Raw genomic sequence first — 21,513 nt, 5'->3', positions numbered from 1 at the left:
TTGCCTTTCACAACATCCAAAGCACTTTAAGCCAAAGTAGTACATGGATTATGGTAAAACATTAACAGGCTTGTCTACATTGGAGATTTTGGTTACAGCTGCATAATATTGAATTGCAGCCAGTGCAGTATGTGACCTCAGCCTAGTTAACCGACTTGAGCTGAACACATCTAGTCTTTATACTTTTGTTTTTAAAAGGGAGAGGTAAATAAATGAGGAATTTGGGTGGGAGGGTATGGAAGATTACAGTGTATTAGTATGAAATGAGAGTTGAGGTTACAATCAGCCAATATCTTATAAATTAGGATAGGACACCTTGTTTGAAGTCTGTTGCTACACGAGCGGCGACGTTGGAAGAAATGATTCCTTTTGTTACAAAATCTGCATAATTTTCCATACTCAAGACAAAGGTCACGAGCAGCAGCATGCGAACCCCCACAGTTAAAACAATTGTCTATTAGTCTCATGATAGAGTTGTCAGGCACTGGGGGAGAACGGCGAGAGATTTGATAAGACATACTGGCAACATTAATTTCACGACCAACAGAGTGCCCTAAAACCTTTGTATGAGCGTCAGCCATTTCAGCTAGACTCAGCAGTCTCTAGAGTAAACTCAGTATCCCGCAGTAACTCGTCACATAATTTATCATTGCGGATATCATAGACCAAACAGTCACGGACTAGACTATCACATATATCCCTGAAATCGCATCGACTGGCAATGTGCTTCAAGGCACTGACATACATACAGGTTCGAAAAAGAAACAAATGCCTATGGCGTACGCACATCGTCAGAATTCGCATAGTAGGCAATTCTGTGCCTGCTAGATCAAACCTAGATAATGAATTGATGCTCGAGCTTCTGTGCCTGCTATACCGGGATGCTCGAATACCGGGAGCAGCAGTATGTGAGCTGCTTCAATGTAAATTGAGAAATCTTCAAATATGCGCCACCGTTCTGCGAGGTCTTCGTCAAACATCAGGATCTCTGGTTTTCTGAGAGCAGAAGCCATAGGAATATATACTGGAGAAAACAACAAACTAAAATAAAAGCAATATAATTAAGCAAGGAGTGAGTCCGTTCACTCTGACACCATGTCGATCTTTTGCTGTTGGAATAACTTCAGGTCACACACAGTGATTAAGCTCCAAAGACTTTATTAGCGTTACAGCATAGGTAACTTCATCTTAATACGCAACTCAAGACTGAGGGAGAAAGGGCTGAGAAGCTTTCTGTTAAACTAGTGGGCATAGCTACAAAGTAAGACTCATAACATGAGTAACACTGATCTACAGTTACTCCAGTACTTTGTGCCTTTTTTGTAAACCAGAATCTGCAGTTCCATTCATCTTGGTCTGCCTCCTTTTTGTTTCCAATCTTTTGCTCTGGTGGATGGCTATGAAAATCTTGCAAATCAGATAAGTCTGCTCAAATTTTTTTTCAAAAATTCAAGACAAATCTTGTTTTAAGCAGTGTTATTATGTTTTCCCTGCAATAGCAAATGCCACATCGATTTTCTTCAGAGTATTGGAAGGAAAGTGTGATTAAGAGATTCCAATTACATTCTCCAATTACCTCCATTCATCACTTCTTGTCCACTGGTATTTTTGATATTAAGCAGATTTAGGATTCCAGAAGGCTGCATGGTGGCGCAGTGGTAGAATTGCTGCCTGACAGCGCCAGAGACACGGGTTCGATCCCGACTACGGGTGCTGTTAGTACAGAGCTTGTACATTCTCCCCATCACCGTGTGGGTTTTCTCCAAGAGCTCCGGTTTCCTCCCACGTTCCAAAGATCTACAGGTTTGTAGGTTAATTGGGTTTGGCATAAATGTAAATTGTCCCTAGTGTGTGGGATAGTGTCAATGTGCGGGGAATCACTTGTCAGCATTAACTCGATGGGCCGAAGGGCCTGTTTCCACGCTATATCTCTAAACTAAATTAAAGGGCATTGACCCACATTTGCAATATTTTCAACACGCCGCTTGGGACTCTGCTATATTCAGGAGATGCACTCCTAACAACAGCCGAGGGAATATGCATTTGTGTTGTTCAGTATAAAATGCAGATGATTTTTGCAAAGTTGTACAGCATTGTCTTTGGACATGGAATTTGGCATTCAATGCCAGTGGTGTAAATTATATGCTCAGTTAAACTTCAGTCATCTTTAAATAACATTTGTTAATGCCAGAGAAAGGGCGCAGTGACCAAATATCTTCCCGCAGAATTTTACAGGAACCACATAGTGGAGGAGCAAATATTATTTGTGTAGATGCTCTATTCACCATGAATCTCTGTCACTAAACCAAGGCCAAGCACTGTTATACTCATTTGTGGATGGACAGTTGCCATACCAAGGAACAAATTTGGAATTAAATGGGAACATGCAAGTCATCAAGTAAATGGCTGTTGACTGGCTACTGACACGGAGAGGCCATCACTTCAAACATGAGAAGGGAAGCCTCAATACCCTCCTTGCCAATTGCGACCACTGCACTCAATTCAGTGGAAGTTGGATGGCACTGCATGAACCTTCAATCATGAACCTGGGAGCTACTTATTTGATAGTGAGGAATAATGCAGGCTAATGAAATAGCTGCATCATCTCAAAGATGATTATTGACCCACTGGAAGTTGCATCTGAACTAGATATTTCTTGCAATTCTGAACCCTATACAAACTGGACAATAAAGGCATGGCCATCTTTTACATTGATGGATACTCAAATCAAGCACCAGTTGTGACTGAGGCAACACGACGCAAACAATGTCAAAAACAATCTCTTCTATGTTTAAGGTTCTGCTATTTCTTAACTATTCTCTGTCTGTATCTTGCCTTAACTCTAGGGAGTGGAGATACAGAGGCCTGATCTTGCTGGATGCAGCTCAGCTTAGGCAAATGGATATTGACCATAGTTGAGGATATCAGATTAAAGTCAAATAAGATCCAAATCGATGTTTGCAAAATCATGTGCTCCTGTAATGCCTCCAGTTTCCCAAGGTGCATCAATACCTACTTTCCTCAAATCTGAAAAACTATTCACCATGAATCTCTGTCACTAAACCAATTTCTTGCACATGCTTTATTTCATGGGCTTCCATCTTATGACAAGCATATTGCATGGAACTTAATCCAATGCCGTAAAAATTAACGTGAACAACATCAAATGCTCTGCTCTCATCAACCCAGACCTCAATAACCTAGTTGATTTAAAAAACACTGAAAGATTATGAATAGTATACAGTGCACTCCATGTTTGGGACAAAGACCCATCACTTATTTATTTCCTCTGTACTCCACAATTTGAGATTTGTAACAGAACAAATCACATGTGGTTAATGTGCACATAGTCAGATTTTAATAAAGGCCATTTTTACACATGTGGTTTTTTATTTCAAATTGTGGAGTATAGAGGCAAATAACTAAATGATCGTCTTTGTCCCAAACATTATGGAGGGCACTGTGGCTTGCAATATCCACTCTTCATAGCCATATAATTTTGGATACCACTCATCCACATATCATACGCTGAGTCAATCTATTTATTTACTTTTAAGAATAGCAGACCTTTCTAGATTCTCATCTTCATGGATTTTTAGCATCAACACCATTTGTTACTGCACACATGGCAACATCTTTCTTCTTGTTAAAGGTGTGGGAAACCTCCCATTTAACATTTCATTAGCCTACCTTCCACCACCCACACCCCCCTCCCTCCCCAACTCATTACCACCCAGTCATATTTTTTTTATTTTACATGTGCCTATATTTTTTACGTCTAGAGATTTGTTATTCTGATATCACCTTTTTATAATCTCCTTATTATACATCCCCCCCCTTATGAATCACAAAATTCCACAAGGCTTAGTTGGACTGTTAAACATCACACTGCCATCTCCCCCAACACAAAAGAGAATAAAATAGAAAAGCAAAAATCTGCAGCTTTTTGAAGTATTGTGACCAATACTTTTTAAAAAATCAATGAAATGTTTCTACCTTTAATTACTCGATTAAGTATTTCCTGGCAAATAATGGCTCATTAGCAGAAAAGTCGATCAAAGAATATATAGTGGCTGAAGTCCATAGTGGTTGGGGTTTTGTTTTAACATCTATTTCTTCATTCAATTTAGATTTAGTAAAGTTGCTTGGATTTAAAAAAAAGTCAACAGTAAAGAAAAATAAAGCAAGGCACAAAGCACTGGAGTAACTCAGTGGGCCGGGTCTGGCAGCATCTCTGGAGAACATGGAAAGATGAAGTTTCAGGTCACGATCCTTCTTCAGAATATGAAGAAAGGCCCCAACGCAAAGTGTCACCTAATCATGTTCTCCAGAGATGCTGCCTGACCCGCTGAGTTATTCCAGTACTTTTGTCTTTTTTGTAAATCAGCAACTTTAGTTTGTTATACCTCCTCCCTCAATTCTATCCAGAATCCCCAACAGTAATTTAAGGCGAGGCAGAGGTTCATTTGCACCTCCTCCAACTCATCTACTGCATCCATTGTTCTTGGTGTGGGCTCCTATAAATATACCAGACTGGGCAATCGTTTCGCTGAATACTCTGAATACATCAGACCACCTTGGCCTAGGCGATCTCCCAGTTGCCAAACAATGGGACATTTTCAGCTCCACCCTTCCTTGGTCATCTGTGGCCAGTCCTGCTTTGTTCTGGCCTTTTTTCTCCTTCCAGTTCCCTCCCCTCTACTTTCAGTCTGAAGAGGGGTCCCAACCCGAAACACCATCCTTCCTTTTTCTCCATAGATACTGCCTGACATGCAGAGTTAGAAACATAGAAATTAGGTGCAGGAGTAGGCCATTCGGCCCTTCGAGCCTGCACCGCCATTCAATATGATCATGGCTGATCATCCAACTCAGTATCCCGTACCTGCCTTCACTCCATACCCTCTGATCCCCTTAGCCACAAGGGCCACATCTAACTCCCTCTTAAATATAGCCAATGAACTGGCCTCGACTACCTTATGTGGCAGAGAGCTCCAGAGATTCACCACTCTCTGTGTGAAAAAAGTTCTTCTCATCTCAGTTTTAAAGGATTTCCCCCTTATCCTTAAGCTGTGACCCCTTGTCCTGGACTTCCCCAACATCGGGAACAATCTTCCTGCATCTAGTCTGTCCAACCCCTTAAGAATTTTGTAAGTTTCTATAAGATCCCCTCTCAGTCTCCTAAGTTACTGAGTTTTGTGTCTATATTCGGTAAATAACAGCATCTGCAGTTCCTTTCTACACAACTGCAGTTCCTTGTTGTCTCTAAGAAAAATAATGCATACCGATGTTAAAATAAATGTGTCTCATACCATAAAGGAAAGCATTCATTCTCTACACATAATTGCATTCTTTAAAAATCCTGTTTTCTTCTTATTCTTATTATACAGGAAGTTATAATAAACTTTATACTATATGTTTATTAACAAGATACAAGTTCAAATATATTGATGAAGTCATACAATACATTGGTCTAGATCTAAAAGGAAAGTTTGAATTTAAATATTTCATTTTGTTGTTGGGTTATGTTTTATAACATATTACATTTTAAAATGCAGCGTTCAGTTTTACATCAGCTTTCAGTGTAAGGTTATTTTATACTGAAAGTTGCAGTGGGGCAAAAGAAAATCAATTTTGACACCAAATACCTTGAAATCCTCCAACATTTTTGCCACCTCCAACAGGATCCCACCACTAGTCATGTATTCCCATTTCCTCCCTTTCCTGCTTTCCAGAGATCTTTCCCTTCGCAACTCCCTGGTTCACCCATACCTTCCCACCCAAACCACCCCCTCCCTGGAACCTTCCCCTGCAACCACAGGAGATGCAACACCTGTCCTTTTCCTCCTCCCACAATTCCCATCCGAGGACCCCAACAGTCCTTTCAAATGAGGCAGAGGATCACTTGCACCTCCTCCAATCTAATCTACTGTACCAGTTTTCTCAGTGTGGGTTTCTATATATCGGCGAGACCATGAGCAGACTGGGCAAACATTTCGCTCAACACTTACGTTCTTTTGTCCTTGGCCTAGGCGATTTCCCGGATGTCAAACATTTTAACACCCTTTCCCATTCCCATACTGACCTTTCTGTCCTGGGCCTCCTCCACTGTCAGATTGGGGCCATACCCAAATTGGAGGAACAGCACCTCATACTTCGCTTAGGCAGCTTACAACCCAGCGGTATACACATTGATTTCTCTAACTTTAAGCATTCACTCTACCACCCACACCCACCATAGTCGCCCTATTAGTTCCACTGTTCACATTCTTGTATCCATTGCTTATCACCTCTTCCCCAGCCAACAATGACCCATTATGGGCTCCACCCTTCCTTGGTCATATGTTGCTGGCCCGGAATTCTTCTGGTCTTTTCCTACCTCTGCTTCCCTACCCTCTAGTTTCAGTCCGAAGAAGGGTTGCAACCCGACTCGTCACCCATTCTTTTTCTCCAGAGATGCTGCCCGACCTGCTGAGTTACTCCAACACATTGTCTACCGTCACCTTAAAATTCTTGATTAGATTGAGGGGGAGAAAATAAATTCTACCAGAATATAAACCTTTTTTATTTTGTACATGTTCTCTCCCAATTCATTAACATATATTAACAATGAAACCGATATAAAATTATAAAATAACAACGATCATGATGCCTGATATACACAAGACATCAGATCATAAAACACTTTCACATTGTTATTAGGACACCAAGTAGTTTGGTACAATGGCCTGGATCATCCAACACCCAAGGGAAAATAAAACCCTCTTGCTATACTCAGTGTTGTTCCTCACTGACATGTAGTTTGACTGTACCTGCATAGTTTGCAGCTACATTTCATATTTACTTATGCTGACATAGTTCTTTTTTTCTTTCTGCAGTTACTCCAGCCATTGTTTCAACAGTTTGGAGATTAAGAACTAGGTGGAATAATGGCTGTGGTAAAAGCAACCGTTATAAGCATCAGGCTCAAAACTACACTACCTGATTGCATCTTTCACTGTATACCTTTCTGTGATTTCTTCTTTTCTTTCTCGTATATTTTGAATTGCTTTCATCTCTCCTCACTTCCTTGCTACGTCTCCTTTAATTGAAAGAAGGATAACAACATTAGTTCCTTTGCCAATACAAGACTCTTTGCTCACGCTTATGTTCATTCCCTAACACAGTTCTTTCATCACATTTCACATAATGTTTTCAGATGAATCTATGATGTGCATCATGTGACTTTTATGCCCTTGGTTTCCAGATAGTCTTTCTGTTTATCCATACTCATTGCCTGGAACAACCGTTATACAATTTTGTACAACTTACTGTCAGTGTTTAGATCGCAAGTCAATTGCATAAATAAAAAGCATAATGAGATCAGTTTCAGTCAGCTGCAGTGGAAATAATTTTTTTCCTCAATCATCAGTACCTAGAATCATAAGAATACTGTACAAACAAAGTCTGTTTGAATATTGATTCCAGGTACTGCATTACTGTTAAATTGAAACTACACAGAATGAAGCTATGTATCTCTACTACTCTATGTCTGTTAGATGACAAGCACATAAAAATGGGGAAAGACATATTTAGTAGTCTCTGTTTCTTATATTGTCACCCTCCACAACTATGACATTGGGAAGCACATTAACCCAGTAGAGTGATGCATTAATCTCCTAAAGCAGGGAGGCATAAAAGTACATCTTGATTTGCTCACCAGCAGTAAATTTTAAGCTTGTTTACATTATCAGGGTCAATTTATTTTGCACCAAGTTCAAGAACTTAAAGAAACAATCTTTGTATTTTTCTTCAATTACCTAGAATCTATTTACAGCTCAAAAGAAAAGCAAATACACTTTATTTTAAAAATATTTATGCAATATAACCAAGCAGTCAAAATACCTTCTTGCTAGTTGTCTATATGACGTGTGCATCAACTTTTTTCGTAAAGTCAAGGGAATTCCTGTTGAATATACTATTTTCAGTACATCTTCAATCAACACACCAGACAGAGACATTGGGATTGGCCACTGCTGTTCAAATTCCAAGTCAAATATGCAAGTTACTTTTTAAAAAAAATAAATGGGTCTCTGTGTCCATTAAAATTGTTTAAGTAAAAGTATGTTTTTGGTGTTGGTAATAAACGTAATGGTTGTGAAGTAAATAATAATTCACCACAAATCTGAAAATTCAGTTGCATGCAATAAAGCCATTTGGTGATTGAAGGTTTAGTGCAAATGGGACTAGTTTCGAAGAGGCATCTTGGCCGGCATGAATTAGGCCAAAGGGCCCGTTTCTGTACTGTAAAACTCTTGCGTGGCGTGCACACAACTGATTTACCCTTCCACGCCTAGTATTGCAAAGTTCAACTTAACTAAACAAAGTGACAATAGATTTGATCCGTGATCATGTTTTGTATCCAGACCTTTTATCTGGAACAAAAGAGAGTCGAGAGGAGAAAACCAGTGTAAAGAAGTGAAAGGGAGGATTGGTGTAAGAGCTGGCAAGCTATACGTTGTTTGGCAGATGGAGTCAGGTGGTGGTGAAGGGGAGAGACAACGACAGAGACGTTGAGGTGATAAGTGGAGCTTGATAAGAAAGTGTAAAGGAAAGTGTAACCATCTACAGAAAGGAACCAAATAGAGAGGCTTGATGGATGGATGGGAATAGTAAGAGGAGGGGGATAGGAAACTCAGTGGGCGGGCGATGGGCAGGTTAAGAAGATGGGGGGTGAATATTTAAAGGGAATGTGTGTGCAAGAGCACCTTGGTGGATCAGGAGAGAGAAAAGGTCAGAGGGGAAGCGGGTTACCTGAAGTCAGATAATTCAATGTCCATTGGGTCACGCACTATCCATGCAGAATGAAGTGCTGTTCCTACAATTTACATTTGGCCTCACTCTGGCAAGAGGACAAACATGGTGTGGGAATGGAAAAAGGAATTGCAACCGGAGCTCCAAATGGCCTTCCAGAAAGAGTCACCTGGTATCACTAACATAGAGGAAGCCAATCGAGACCACGGAGTCCAATAAATGAGGTTGGAGGAGGTGCATATGAATTTCTATCTACCCTGAAGTCTGTTTAGGTCTCTGGATTGAGTTGAGGGAGTAGGTATAGGGACAGATGTTAGATGAGTGAGATGGTGTTGCCACAGGTACTAACTATACCTGCTTATTAACCATATAACCATATAACAACTACAGCACGGAAACAGGCCATCTCGGCCCTACAAGTCCGTGCCAAACAACTTTTTTTTTCCTTACTCCCACCTGCCTGCACTCATACCATAACCCTCCATTCCCTTCTCATCCATATGCCTATCCAATTTATTTTTAAATGATACCAATGAACCTGCCTCCACCACTTCCACCGGAAGCTCATTCCACACCGCCACCACTGGCCAAGTGAAGCAATCTTCACTGGCCAAGTGAAGCAATCTTTGTTCCTAGCCTACATTGGCATTGAATCCCAATTCTTCCTCCACAAATCTACGACTATATTGGCGCTGCCTCCAATACTCACGTGGAACTCATCACTTTCAGCAACTATGGTTCTTACAAAAACCCCGCCATGAGATTTACTTGGACTATTTCTAACACCTCACTTCCCTTTGTTAATGTTTCTGTCTTTATCTCAGGACACAAGTTTTCCACTGACAATTATAAAAAAACACCGACTCCTACAGTTACCTTGACTACATATCCCTTTACCGTGTAACTTGAAAGGACACTATCCCATTCCTCAATTTCTCTGTTTCTGCGGCATCTGTTCTCAAGATGAAATTTTCCACACCAGGACATCCAAACGTTCTTTTTTCAGGAAATGTGGATTCCCGTCCACTGTGATCGAGCCCTCACCCACATCCCCTGTTGTCCACACTTCTGCACGCCTTTTTGTCTCCACTTTTCATCTCCAACCTCTGTCACTATTTCTACCTTCCCTCCCCACATCAATCCATCTGCCATCAGCCCCTCCTTATCAGGATTCACCAATCATTTGTCAGCTCTTGCCTCTTTTTACTCCTCTTTTCCTGGTGATTTCCCTCTACTCTTCCAGTCCGGATGAAGGGCCTCATCTCAAAACATTGACCACTCATTCCCTTCACAGATGCCACCTGACTCGCCGGATTCCTCCAGCAGTCTTTTTTTGTTACAGTTTCCAGCATCTGCACTCCCGTGTATCCTGATTTAAGTTGGGTTGTGAAAACTAGTATAGATAGATGAAAGTTAGTCATGTTTATGATGAATCTATTGATATCTCATGTATCCTTCCTCAATAAAATATTACAGGACAATTAAAATGGTAAAGCAGGTTTTACTTTCGCATTCTCACTTGCAGAACAAACCACAACCGTTATGTTCTATGCTCACTTACGATTTCTGCTAATCATTTTTTGAAGTTGAGGTGAAAATCTCTTACACAACTTTTATACAACTATTTCAGAGATTGGTGGATTTGGGAGTATTAAAACTATCTATCTGGGAACATGGTGTTAATTTAGAAGGTGAATGGATGCAAAAAATTAATGTCAACATGCAGAACAAATGCATGGTGTCAAATAGCTACTTTTGCTCCAATTTTCATTTAGAAAACCTTGCGCATTAACTCAAATTCTAAAGCTGAAAATATTTTGCAGAATCGCCAAAAGCACTATACAGATGCAACACTCAAGTAAAAAGATTAATGCAATTTGGCCCATTAGCTCAAAGAAAAATGTGACCATGAAAAACACCCAAGAAACACTGCGTTCAATTTTGGTAAAGGGGTCCTGGAGTGACATATACGTTCTGAAGGTGCATTATGTGGATTTTCCAGACACCAGGACTTAAAGAATTAAATCTTGATTCTTTAATGTAGACTCAATTTGCAATCACTCGAGTTTAGAAGGTTTTGAGTGATCTATTAAAATCATTAGTTGCTAGAGCCTGAAATAAGGCCATTGCGCTCAGAGACGTTTCACAACTTTTTTCTCAATAGTCCAGTTATTTTTTCCCCTTGTCAAATAAATTATTTTCCATAATTAAACACAAAATGCTGGAGTAACTCATGGGGTCAAGCAGCTGATGTGTTGCTCCAGCACTTTGTGCTTTACTCAAGATTCCAGCATCAGCAGTTCTTTCTATATCTAAATAATATCCTTAATTTTTTGAGCAGTTTAATTAACTCTCATTACATCAATTGATTATACATTGCATCTTTACAGAACTATCAATATTGTGCCATTTTTATGTGAAATTCTACAAATGTTAATAAAATAATTTGGAATGGGGTGCATTGAGAAGAATCAGAAGTGTAGTTGTGACATCATGTTTATTATGTAGCGTTTAGAGAAAACTTGCTGAATAGTACTATGATTCCTATGTTACAACAGTGCTTATGTTAATCCTGGCTAAACTGGAGCAGCTAGGACTGCAAAATGGGTTTAAGTTTCGGGGTTGCTGGGAGATTTGGTCAAATTGGAGTTGCTCTCTGCAGAGCTGGGACAAGCTATAGAGAGGTGCCAGAGTGCCTGGGGCTTGGATACAATTTGCAAGCAAAGAATGGGAAGATCTGTAAAACCCTGTCAATTTGGTGCAAAATGCATAGAATGGATTGGATGACTGCAAACCAGACATACCCCTTGTAAACAGTTGTAAATAATGTTGCAGAGTTTGACTTTGCCAAGTGTTGATTGGACGAGGTGTTGAGCCTTGTATGGGTTTTCTGTAAATTAGGGTAAATGGTTCTAAAGTGACTTCCTCTTGAAGTCCGTTGTGAATACAATGTATTGAACTGTTGCATCATTGGGTTAGGGAAATGCCTGTTATGCATGGGGTTAATCGATATCTGTAATTGGGTTATTGAGACCACCCCCATGTGGTTCAGCCCCTCGAGGTCCCGGGACATATAAAAGTCCGCGATCACAAGGCTCAGCGTCAATCTTCTGGAAGAGCGCTCAGGACTGGGTGAACTTCTGGAGTGCCTCTGTCTGAGCGAGGCCTAGAGGGCTTGTACAGGCTGATGTGAGGATCAAACCCGCGGTGGGATAGGTACAGTGTTTGATCTGTGACGTGCTTTTGGCAATTAAAATTTTGTTGTTTCAAGAGCTTGATTCAGTGTTTTTACTGAAACTAGACTGGGGGGGAAGCTTAGAAATGAGCAATTATTACATTTCTTTTGGCTGTAAAATGCTTTAGATCATCTTGAAATGGATATGAAAATGTATTATATTTTAACCTTACAACCATTCAAAGCGCAAGATACATGCCTATAGATTGAATAAAGTGTTACCATTATTTTCCAAAGTAATTTCACGTGTGTATTTGCTAACAGAATTTCAGACTAAATATGTTAATTATAACAAGTTTCATTTTTGGCAATTATATACATTTCTATCAATTGTACAGCTGACTCACAGCTGGGACAGGCTCAAATTACACCACTCACTCACCCTGGCCATTCTTGTGAAATCTTAACAAGTGCAGTCTATTTGAATTAATTGCACGTCAAAATGAAGCACAAATTTATCCATGTTGTACAGTTAATCAAAAATATATCTCAATACCTAGCCTGATGACCTCTTCCCCATACTCAAATCCTCAGATTATTTTATTTAAGAGACTATTACCCAGGCTGGTATCAATCAACTGAAATAACCAAACCTATGATTCACACACAATTTAAAATACAAATTGTCATTTAAACAGAATATATATTCAATTTTTGGCACCAGAAAATTATATAATTATATCCAAGCACGGCACAGATTTGCCATATTTATTTTATCGTTTAAAGGAATCAATTGAAGCCCGATTGTACATTTGATATATATACCTCAAACATTGAGCATTCCAAGGCCAGGTAACTGTTATGATTTAAGTGTTTGGTGGATAAGACAGAAAAAAATAATTTATTTGATGTTGGGACACAAAACATAAGGAACATCATAATAATATTAAAGCTAAGCCATAGAGTTAGGAAGCCAATTATCCCACAATGTGGTGAAAAAGCAATTTTTTTGTCCCAAAATGACGTGAATGCATGGCCAATTGACAATTTAAAGATATACCGACAAAAATGTTGGGTGGGCAATGGGGTCTATTAACACAATGGAACAGAATAGCGTCTTCTACATTTGTAAGCATTGTTAAAGATTGCTGTTTGGTTTGAAAGGGAAACCTTTGTGGATACTATTTATCTCTATAACACTAAAAGTCATGTGTGTGAGTGTGTGTGAGAATCTGGTTAATTCCTATTTTCTTCCAAATGCTAGGCCACAGCCTTCCCATTTTCACACACCCCACTCACATTGTTCCCGTCGAGGCGATAAACATCTTCCCGTCATATTCCCACCTATATTTCCGAAGCTATTAATCGTTTAAAGTTTTGAAAACAGCCCGAAAATTCACCCATTTCGCAAAACAAAACCCGAGTGATGTCACAATGCACTCGCATGGCAGAACAGGACACTTTGGGAGGGAGGGGCACTCCAGCGCTCGCAGTGAACGAGTAGTGGCGCCCGACACCCGGTGGGGAGAGTGATGCTGGAGCAGGAGTGAGGGCCGAGCCCAGGACTTGGGATGGGGCAGTGACCGGGGCCGAGAAAGAAGCCGCCGCTGGAACCAAGGACAAGCCTGGGTCAGAGACGAGCCAGTAGATGAAGTCGGGGTCTGCACTGGAGCCCAGGCGGCGGCCAAGCTGACAGCTGGAGTCTACAGCCAGGGCTGGGCCGAGTACGAGAACCAGGGTCTGGTGCTGCTCTAGGACCTGGGTAGGTCCTGGGGCAGGGAATGAGGGGAGGTGGATGAGGGAAATGACGAGGAGGGAGATGGGGTGGGGAGTGGTGGAGGGAGATGGGGAAGGGAGATGCCTCCTCCCTATCTACCCTCTCTACCCCCTCCCTCTCTACCCCCCTCTACCCTCCCTCCCTTTCTGCCCCCCCTCCCTCTCTAGGGATTGAAGAGGGAGGGTGAAGAGGAGGAGGAGGGAGTTCTGGAGGATTAAGAGAAATGGGTCTCTTCTTATTTCTGTAGCCCTTCAATCAGTCATATCCTTGCGAATATGTTGTGCATTCTCTAGCACTTTATGACATCATTCCTATATGATAGTGACCAGAGCTGTACACAATATTCCAAGTGCAGACTCACCAAAGTATTCAATGTAACACAATGTACCAACTCTTTTACTCAATACCCGAGCTGATGAATATGGCTTCTTCACCACCTTGTTTGTGTCACCACTTTGTTTGTGTCACCACTTTTAAGGAACTATGTACTACAATAATCAACAGGGCTCCAAGTATATCCTGCCCTGGTTTACCTTGCCAAAATACATAACATCACACGTGTCCAAATTGAATTCCACCTGTCCCGCTTTCTCCATTGATCTAGATCCAGTTGTAAACTTAGACAACGTCTACACTGTTCATCACACCACCAATTTTAGTGTCAACCGCAAACTTGCTAATCATGCCACCTGCATTGTCAAAATCATTAATATATATACAACAAACAAGTAAGGATTCAGCATTGATATCGGTGGCACACTACTGGTCACAGGCCTCCAATCTGAAAAACAACCCTCCGATTCATTGGAAATTAGAAAGATGAGAGGATATATTATAGAAACATATAACATTCTTAAGGGATTGGACAGGCTGGATGCAGGAAAAAAAGTTCCCGATGTTGGGGGAGTCCAGAACCAGGGGTCATAGTTTAAGAATAAGGGGTAGGCCATCTCGGATTAAGATGAGAAATAACCTTTTCACTCAAAGAGTTGTGAATCTGTGGAATTCGCTACCACAGAAGATAGTGGAAGCCAACTCATTTGATGTTTTCAAGAGAGTTAGATATAGCTTTTAGGGCTAACAGAATCAAGGGATATGGGGAGAAAGCAGGATACTGATGTTGGATGATCAGCCACGATCATATTGAATGGCAGGGCTGGCTCGAAGGGACAAATGGCCTACTCCTTCCTGCACCTATTTTCTATGTTTATCACTATGCCAGTATTATATCCTATTGGTCATCTCACCCTGGATCACATGTTATCTCACCTTCCAAACCAGTCTACAACGGTGTTGAAGAATTGAAATATTTTGCACTTTCACTTATTCCAGCTATAATAAGGCAGCTATGCAAATACAGACGCCAAAATATATAAATCCTTTGGAAATCATATCATTCAGAAATAATGTCGATCCACATTTTCTTGGATAAAGAGAAGCTGAATAGGATATTAACAATGATAATGAGGAACTGCAGATACTGCTTAAACCAAAGATAGGCACAAAATGCTTGAGTAACTCAGCGGGATAGGAGGCATCCCTGGAAGCATGGCATTTCGGGTCGGAATCCTTCATCAGACTAATTGTAGGGAGGCAGAGAAGAATGCTAGAAAAGCGGAGGCGCAAGACAGAGCATAGCCAGTGATAGGCGAACACAGGTCAGGGAATTATTTGATAGGGACATTGTTGTACAAAGGCCAGAGATGATAAGAAAGGTGTGGGCCCAAGAGGATAGAGTTGTGAATTGTTAAGGAAACAATTTTTTCTATCCTCCTTGTTAAGGAGGATAGAAAAGTTGCAAATTGGGTATCCATTGTAAACGGTACAAGTGGAGGGGGGGGGTAAACTTTGTGTTCAGCAAAGTGGTCGCTGTGTCTACACTGGATCTCACCGATGTACATGAGCCCACATCAGGAACAAAGGATGCAGTAGATGAAGTTAGAAGAGGTGCATGTGAACCTTTTTGTCTTTATACTTTATTTATATTGGAAAGACTGGGGGTCGCTGGATGGAGGCAAGAGATGACATATAGGGACAGGTATTACATCTCTAGGGGAACGTACCTGGGCAGAGGGCATGCTCTGCTGAATGCCGAAAGGGGTGGCGATGGGAAGATGCGATTAGTGGTGGAATCACATTGGAGGTGACGGAACTGTCAGAGGATGATGTATTGCATGCGGACTCTGTCGGGGTGAAAGGAGGGGATCTGGGGAGCCCTATCCTCATTGGGTCCGGGGAGAAAGGGAGCGAGAGAATAAGTATGGAACACAGAAGAAACATGGGTGAGAATATGAACAGCTAAGTTTTGTACAATTTGGAATTTAGGAGAATGGATAAGGGCCGTAGCATTTTTGTGATGGTGAAAGAATGATGCAAAACAAAAGGCTGGAAACCATTTGGTTTAGTATTAATAACCAGCCAACATAAATAATTTATGCAAATTATATAGAATACAGGATCTCCCTGAATTACAGATGACTGACTGGAAATCTGACTTTACACAAGTTCCCCCACACATTTTTAAAGCATTTTTCGACACAATAACAAAAATGGTTTCTGCGCTCATTAATGACTGGATACAGTACTTATTCTAATAGTTTAATTGTGGGTAGTGTTAAGGTGAATATTTAATTAAATTAATATATAACAATTGTACATAGAGCAATACGCATGGGTTACTTTAATAAATGGACATCGCTGACATAAAGAAGCTTATGGATAGTTCCAAGGAATCAAACCTTGTTTGTGGCAGTTTTTGACAAAGAAACAGGCTCAGCCAGTCAACAATACTTTAGCTACACATAAACCTTCTCTCTTTCTACACCGAACTATATCAGTGAAACCCTCTATCTCCTTCTTTCTCATACTTCTCCAGCTGCCTCTTACCATTCGTTTTAACCACTCCTTATATTCGCAAGATCCGCATTTACACCACTCTTTAGATAAAGTATCTTTCAAATTCCCTACTGAATTTCTTGGGAACCATCATACACTCATGGTTTCTCCACATAAACCCTATCAATCCTTTATTCTGCACATGTTTATTGGGTCACCTCTTATGGTAAATAAAAATGGACCAAGACTGATTTTCCTAGCATGCACATTCCGGAAGTGGCGGCGCTGCCCTGGCAGCAGTGGCTCGCCTGCAGTCCGTTTGTTTTTAGTATTTTGTGTTGTTTTTTTCGTTTTGTCTCGTTAAGTTTTTGGTTTTTAGGTTGTGTTTATGTTGGGGGGGGGGGGTTTGAAACAGGGCTTGCTGTCTCTCCCTTCGGGGGAATGCGACTTTTTTGTCGTATCCCCCTTCTCTGCCTCCGTCTACGCTGAGGCCTAATGGCAGAGCTGGCGACCTCGAGACTCCGGAGGCAAAGCCAGTCAGGACTTGCCCTGGGCTCGCTCCCGTGAGGGCGGTCCAGCTCAGGGCTGGAACGGCGCTCCCGTGAGGGGCAGTGACGCTCCCGTGAGGGCGGCTTGGCGCGGGGCTGAGACTCTCTCGTGAGGGGCTCTGGCGCTCCTGTCGGGGCGGCCCAGCCCGAGGGTGGAACGGCGCTCCCGTTGGGGCGGCCCAGCTCGAGGAAGGAACGGCGCTCCCGTCGGGGCGGCCCAGCTCGAGGGAAGAACAGCACTCACGTGAGGGCGATCCGGCTCGGGGCTGGAATGGTGCTCAGGTGGCTGGGACGGCGTTCTGGCGGCGGTGACCTGAGTCCGGGGTTCAGCCGCAGGCCAGCGGTTGCGTCCGCTGGACTGGAGGGCGGCAGCTTCGACCACCCCGGGCTGCGGTGTTTGAGCCGGCCCGTTTGCGGGGTTCGGTGAGCCGCGGGACTATTTGTACCATCGCCCGGTGGGGCATCGCCTCAGCGCAGAGGGAGAAGAGGAGGGAAGAGACTGCGGCCCTAAGATTTTTGCCTTCACCACAGTGAGGAGGTGCTTGGAGGACTCACTGTGGTGGATGTTAATTTGTGTTTATTGTTGTTTATTATTGTATGTATGACTGCAGGCATAAAATTTCGTTCAGACCGTAAGGTCTGAATGACAATAAAGGAAATTCTAATTCTAATTCTAACATTTTCATATTTCTGCTATCATGCTCGTGAACCCTTGCTGCACCTTTTCTGGTTTCTCCATACCCTTTTTTTATGGTGAACAGAGCACTTGATTTTAAGTAAAATAGCCATGTCACATTCAGGTAAAGGGTGTATTAGTAATGCCATCCCTTTGTTGCTCTGCTGGCATCACCTACACCACCTGCAGGATCACTACACCTAGTATCACATCTTCCAAGTGATATTTTTCCCCTAACATTATATGTATCCAGTTTTACAAGTTATACTTTATTTGCCAATTATTTGTTTATTCTATAAATTTATCGATACGCTCCAGTAGTTTGTTGCAGCTCTCCTCAATATTGGCTGCCTCCCAATTTGAAATTACATTACTGATATCTACATTGTTTAGAATTTACATAACAGTCTGTGGTCGAACAATAGGAACACATGCACGATTCAAGTCTGTGCTCATGGAACAACCAGTGATTATTGACAGTTAAAAGTAAAACTGGGTGCTTCCAATATCAATGATCCCCATGTCTTCTGAGGGGAACATCTTGTCAATAATCAAGCCTTTCAATCCCTCTGGAAGTTATTTTATATGGAAACAGCTACTAATAGAAAAAGCTAAGAAAACAGCAGAATTTGGGACCCAAATGGTGAAAATTACCCACACCCTACAAACAATGATCATAATATGGGGGGAGGGGGGTAGAGTAAAATTAGTGAGGCAAATAATGTAATAGAAATAGGTCAAATTATGTTGAAAATACACTAGCTTATCAGTGTAACAGCTTATTGCAATGTTTAGAATATCTTTCTTTTTCAAAAAAAAGGCCCACTGATGCAATCTATTTAGTTCAACAAGGATTATGAACTTCAAAGACAATGGCAATGGGGAATGCCAGAATTGAGATATATGGCAAAATCTGTCAGTCAGAATGGATAGGTGACCGAAGAGGCACGCTTTGCACACACGCATGTACGTACGGGCTCAGGGGAAGGGGGAATGGATAGAGAGATATGGGAATCACACAAATGAATGTGAATAACCAATTTACTGGCATGGAGATTAAACACCGTCAGCCTAGCTGGGTCAAACACGGTTTCCACTTTACAACAACTAATTGTGTCAAAACATTACAGAACAAGTGGCCATTCAGCCTCTTGGGTCCATGTCATCACCAATCAGCTTTTCCATTCTCCCATTCTATTTCCATAGCCTTGCAAGTGTCTTCATTATCCTTCTCTTCCGTCCGAGACCAATTTTAGAATTTAGCAAATTGCAAATTTAGAAATGATACTTTTTAAACCAGACTCCAAACTACGAGCGTAAATTACAAACAGTCCCAGCCTTAATTCTTATGGAACATACATAGTACTACTTTCCACTGCCATATACCCCAATTTTCTATTATATCTGTTCCAAAACAATTTATCCAAGACTTTGCATTCTCTGACTTTATTAATGTCTAAAATGGTGTATTTAAAAAAAAGTCTACTGCCATACCACTGTTTCCTGTAAACTTTTCAGAAATGTGATCACGTTAGTTGAGCAACATTTTCTTTTTCGAAGTCTGCACCAAATTACATGTGCAATTTCCCTGGAGACTTGCTTCTTATTCATCCATCAACTAGGTGACTTAGAGAACAAACCTAGTAGCATTTCACACGACTTTCCCTCCCGTTTTTAACCAAATGGACATCCTCCCCAACAGATCAAAATATCCCTAGTCAGTACTGTTGCCTCACCATTATTTTCTTTCCTTATCTTATCTGAACACTTTGCATCCAAGGACACGGAGTACGTGGTCCTCACCATATTTAAGCTACATTTCTGTTACTGCCACAACATCCTATTCCCACATAACTATTTGGATTTGCAGCTCACCTATCTTATTCAGTTTGCTCACTTATGCACGTATATTAAAAACAATGTTGCCTTGGTATTTCTCATATTTTCCCTTGATGGGACTTTTCTGGCTTTACCTTGCACTAAATGTTATTCCCTTATAATGTACCTATACACTGTAAATGGCTCAATTGTAATCATGTATTGTCTCTCCACTGACTGGATAACACACAAAAGCTTTTCACTGTATCTCTGTACATGTGACAATAAACTGAACTAAACTGATATTTTCTGGTCAGCTCCAATCTGTAATGTGATCCAACACTCACTCCTTTATGTGCCCAAAACTTTGTTTCTACTTGTATATGTCGATGCCCAATCCCCTGCAAATTTACTTAAATACTAAATTCTAATGTTTACTCTTTCAACAGAAATTGTCACTTTTTAAAAGAATCATAAATTTGACAAAATATACACCAATGTACTGAAATGTTAGTTCAGATTGATATTTTGTTTACGGGTAACAACAAATTGTATCCTATTGCCACTATTCAGCCATAAGTAAAACACATGCGTTTGTAAGAATGACTTCAAACCAAAATACAATCCCGTCACATTTGCAGGCATCAAAAAAGGATCATTTGGTGAGCTCAGAGTCCATATTATGCAACTATAAGATCAGATAGTCCTATAGCAAACTAAATTAATGTAATGATACAAATTAAAATTTTATGGTAGGCATTCAACCTATCTTCAGTCAATATATAAAACTATATTTTATAAAGAATTGTTTAAACAAAATGCGCCACATAACTATAAACAATTCAAGTTATACATTTTCAAATGATATCTCCATGAAATTAAAACCAATGAGCAGAAATAAACCATACACCTATAAAGTTACTAAACATATTTAATTGGCTGTGATACCTTTTGGGACTAAGATCATGAAACTATTAAATAACTATCTTCTCTTTTTTACGTTACCAGAAAAAGCCATTCCAAAGAGCTTCAAGTGCAGGGGAAAAAAACATCTCACTACAAAGAAACTTTAAGGTTTCCATTTGTTTGCAGATTCACATTTGATAACGTGTATTGCAAAATGCAGCATTGTTGACAGGCTTTAACCTCAGAAAATGTTTTCTCAACTGCTATCGTATAGAGTTCAAAAGTAATTTACCCTTTAAAAACCTGTTACATTAAAGAATTAATTTAATATTTAATCTAAAACTTGAACAGGCAAAAAACAGGAAACCATATACCATACAACATTGTCAAAAAGTAGTTCTACACTCTCGCAGCAATGTGCATCTATTGATGTAGATAAGGAACCATGGGACTTGAGGTGAAAAGAAAAAATGAGTGACATCTGATAAACAAAATTACACATGCAGTCATGTGAACCCACTACAGCATTTTAAGCCCATGACCTGCGTTAAAACACACCGACTTCATCGGCTCTCAAAATATAATAAATGGCTCTCAGAGTCAGTGACTAAAATGAACAAAATGAAATAAGCAAATTCGTTACCTAGAACCAATCTGACTCACTCCCACGTTCACTCAGTCTTAATGATTTGTTGTTACTTTACCATCCAAAATATCGTTATGAATGGGTCCGAAATAAATTCAGATGCAGTGTTTTAGTTCGTGTATAAACAGTGAATGATGTTGGCATCACACGGAGACAACTTGTGCACAAATTGCAATAAGCTTTTTCCAAATCACGGAATCCAAGGAAACTCCAGGAATCCGAGGCAGAGAAACCTAACATGCCGTGCATCAACATCAGGACAAATGGCCACACAATGGAAAACGCAGACCCCAGTCAACAATTTAAACAACCCCGCCGTCCATTCCATTGACTCAGAACCCA

At 40.7% G+C, this 21,513-nt stretch overlaps 1 protein-coding gene across 4 annotated transcripts in view; it reads right to left on the bottom strand.

The window, feature by feature from the left end:
- unkl (unk like zinc finger) overlaps positions 1 to 21,513 on the bottom strand; it is a 69,589-nt gene that overhangs the window by 47,372 nt on the left and 704 nt on the right. The window contains exon 2 of one of the 4 annotated variants that reach the window (XM_055651252.1): positions 7,003 to 7,078. The exons of the other annotated variants lie outside the window; for them this stretch is intronic. Coding sequence (XP_055507227.1) covers positions 7,003 to 7,052 — 50 coding nt within the window. The 5' untranslated portion in view covers positions 7,053 to 7,078. The remainder of the gene's footprint in view (positions 1 to 7,002; positions 7,079 to 21,513) is intronic. 4 annotated transcript variants of the gene reach the window in all.

This window comes from Leucoraja erinacea, chromosome 20 (genome assembly GCF_028641065.1).
Source record: "Leucoraja erinacea ecotype New England chromosome 20, Leri_hhj_1, whole genome shotgun sequence".
In the NCBI taxonomy this organism is placed as follows: domain Eukaryota; kingdom Metazoa; phylum Chordata; class Chondrichthyes; order Rajiformes; family Rajidae; genus Leucoraja; species Leucoraja erinaceus.
Note: the sequence above shows the minus strand (reverse complement) of the source record. Positions and strands in the feature narration are given on the sequence as shown.